The sequence below is a fragment of the Phodopus roborovskii genome, unplaced genomic scaffold (genome assembly GCF_943737965.1).
Source record: "Phodopus roborovskii unplaced genomic scaffold, PHOROB, whole genome shotgun sequence".
Classification (NCBI taxonomy): Eukaryota; Metazoa; Chordata; class Mammalia; order Rodentia; family Cricetidae; genus Phodopus; species Phodopus roborovskii.
The window spans coordinates 44,461,691-44,463,815 of NW_026126433.1; the positions used below are offsets into that span (position 1 = coordinate 44,461,691).

Consider the following 2,125-nt stretch of genomic DNA (forward strand, 5'->3'; position numbering starts at 1 on the left):
CGGTATGCATCCACATTTCAACAATTAGTGGTCCTGAATAGAGTGGGGAACATGGCAACAAGCCAGAAGACCAGGCCCACCGATCTAAAAAGATCTGAAAACTTGAGACACAAAGCTCTTCCAGGTCCCTGATGAGAGTCTGAAGAGCAGCAACACTGAAACCTGAGTCCACAGGGTCAGGGGCCTTTGTTCCAGCTGTCAGGTTCCATGTCAGACCTGGTGGGTGGCCAGGGAGCCCTGTACAAACCATTTCAGTGCGTAAAAGCAAAGTGATTATGAGAAAAGGAACTGACTAGGTACCCTGCGCGCTGAGGACCCTATGCACGGCCTTTCTCTAGGCCCAACCAAGGACCCTGAGCGCTGGCAGGTTTGCTGCCCGTGACTGACTTCTCTGTTCACCTTGAGACCTGAGCTCAAAGTGCATTGCCTGATGGTGGCAGCAGGGCCCAGGACCCAGAACCCCTTCCCAGGCTGGTGGCAAGTGAATATGTGGCCAAGAGCTAGAGGGAGGCCAGGCTTTTCCAAGCTCATCTCACAGCTTCTGGCCTCAGCAAGTGGGGTGGTGATGGGCAACAAGGGAGTCGAGGAGAAGAAGAGTAGCACCCCTTGATAAAGGTGGGGAGATGGGAAGCCCTGAATTCCTTACCCATGGCCAATTTCAGAGGGAGAGGAGTGTTACAATTTAAGCTTTGGCCAAGGGCGGGAGTGGGGGAGCGGAAGGAGGAGGCAATGGCTTGGATGGGGCATCACTTAAGACTTAAGAAAGCAGGGGTGAAGCCAAAGCACCCCCAAGCCCAGAAGGAGACCCATGCCTGCTACCTGAAGCCTTCCCATCTATTCTAAGGGCCACCACACAGCTGTGGTAGGAGGGCGAGGCGGGCAAAGGCAGATCCAGGCCATGTGTCATCAGCAGGTGATTGTGTGACTTGTCTGTTCACAGTTGCATTACTTGTGCCCACCGCTCCCAAAGGAAACCGATTTCAACACACCTTCTTGATCCCAGAAGTTCAACTAGGCAGCCAGCAGTTACACCCGGCAGATGTTACACAGCACAACTTAGGTATTTCAAATGGACAAGAAATTAGTATCAGAACAGTGTCTCAGGATGAAGTCCGAGTGGAGCTTCCTCTCCAGTACTTTGAGGTCTACAAGACGAATCTAGAAAATTCACTACTGTGGAAAATGAAGACTTAGGTTGGACTGGGGAGGGGAGGCCCGGGCCTCGGTAACTAATTGCTGTAACACTGTCCTTCCGGTGGCTGTGGCAGCTTCATGTTCTCTTTTGACATCATCAGGCGCCAAAGCTCCTGCAGGATGACTTTGATGCTGTGGGAATTCTGCCACTTTGCCAGCACGGCCGTGGCCCTTGGATCCACCACTCCATTTGAACTACTCACGCCGCTCATATTCACTTTTGTTACAAATCTTACAGATGGGGGTGCTTCTGGATATTTAGGTCCACATTCTATTTTTTAAGGCTGTATATTCGGTTTTCATAAATTGTTCTTGGAGGCCCAATTATCATCCCTGTCCATCTCGTAAGTGTCATGTCTTCATCGTCCTCTAGACCCCAGCTAACTGTGCCATCGCCTACTCCTTTCTGGCCTTCTTCCAGCTCTTCCAACAGTCGGAAATTTCGAGGGACTTTTACTCCAGAGCCTGTGGTGGCTGCCATCTTGCGTCCGAGCATCTGATTCTTATAAGTCACTTTATATATCTCTAAAACATGAATGTAATTGTGTATGCTTAAATATTTTTGAAATCAAACACTGTTTTGTATTGTTCAAGTGGGGAATCCCCAAACTTGCTTTCTGAAGAAGTTTTTGTCTACTTACAAACACTGAAATCACATATTTTCTACATTAATTGTGGTTAGAGATGAACTAAATGAAAAATAATGGTAATCAATAGAAAACACAAGCTTTGAACACCATGCCAATCAATGGAGGACACAAGCTTTGAACTTGTTAGAAATGAAGGTCGTGGGGGCAATCTGCCAAGCTTCATTGGGAGTGATCACTCCTGATTTTGAAAGAGACTACTGCTAAATTAACCATTCTCTGCCTTGCCCAGGGGTGGAAATGCCCTTTGTTCTGAGCTATAAATATGTTGAAGAGGAAATCTG

The 2,125-nt window shown here is 48.2% G+C and overlaps 1 protein-coding gene across 1 annotated transcript; it reads right to left on the bottom strand.

Moving 5' to 3' along the window:
* Nucleotides 1–931: 931 nt before the first annotated feature.
* On the bottom strand, nucleotides 932–1,681 carry LOC127223652 (ubiquitin-conjugating enzyme E2 variant 1-like). The gene is given in 2 exon segments (XM_051186363.1): nucleotides 932–1,472; nucleotides 1,475–1,681. Coding segments are annotated over 2 exon segments (444 nt in total). The 5' UTR covers nucleotides 1,676–1,681; the 3' UTR covers nucleotides 932–1,229.
* Between the last annotated feature and the right edge of the window lie 444 nt (nucleotides 1,682–2,125).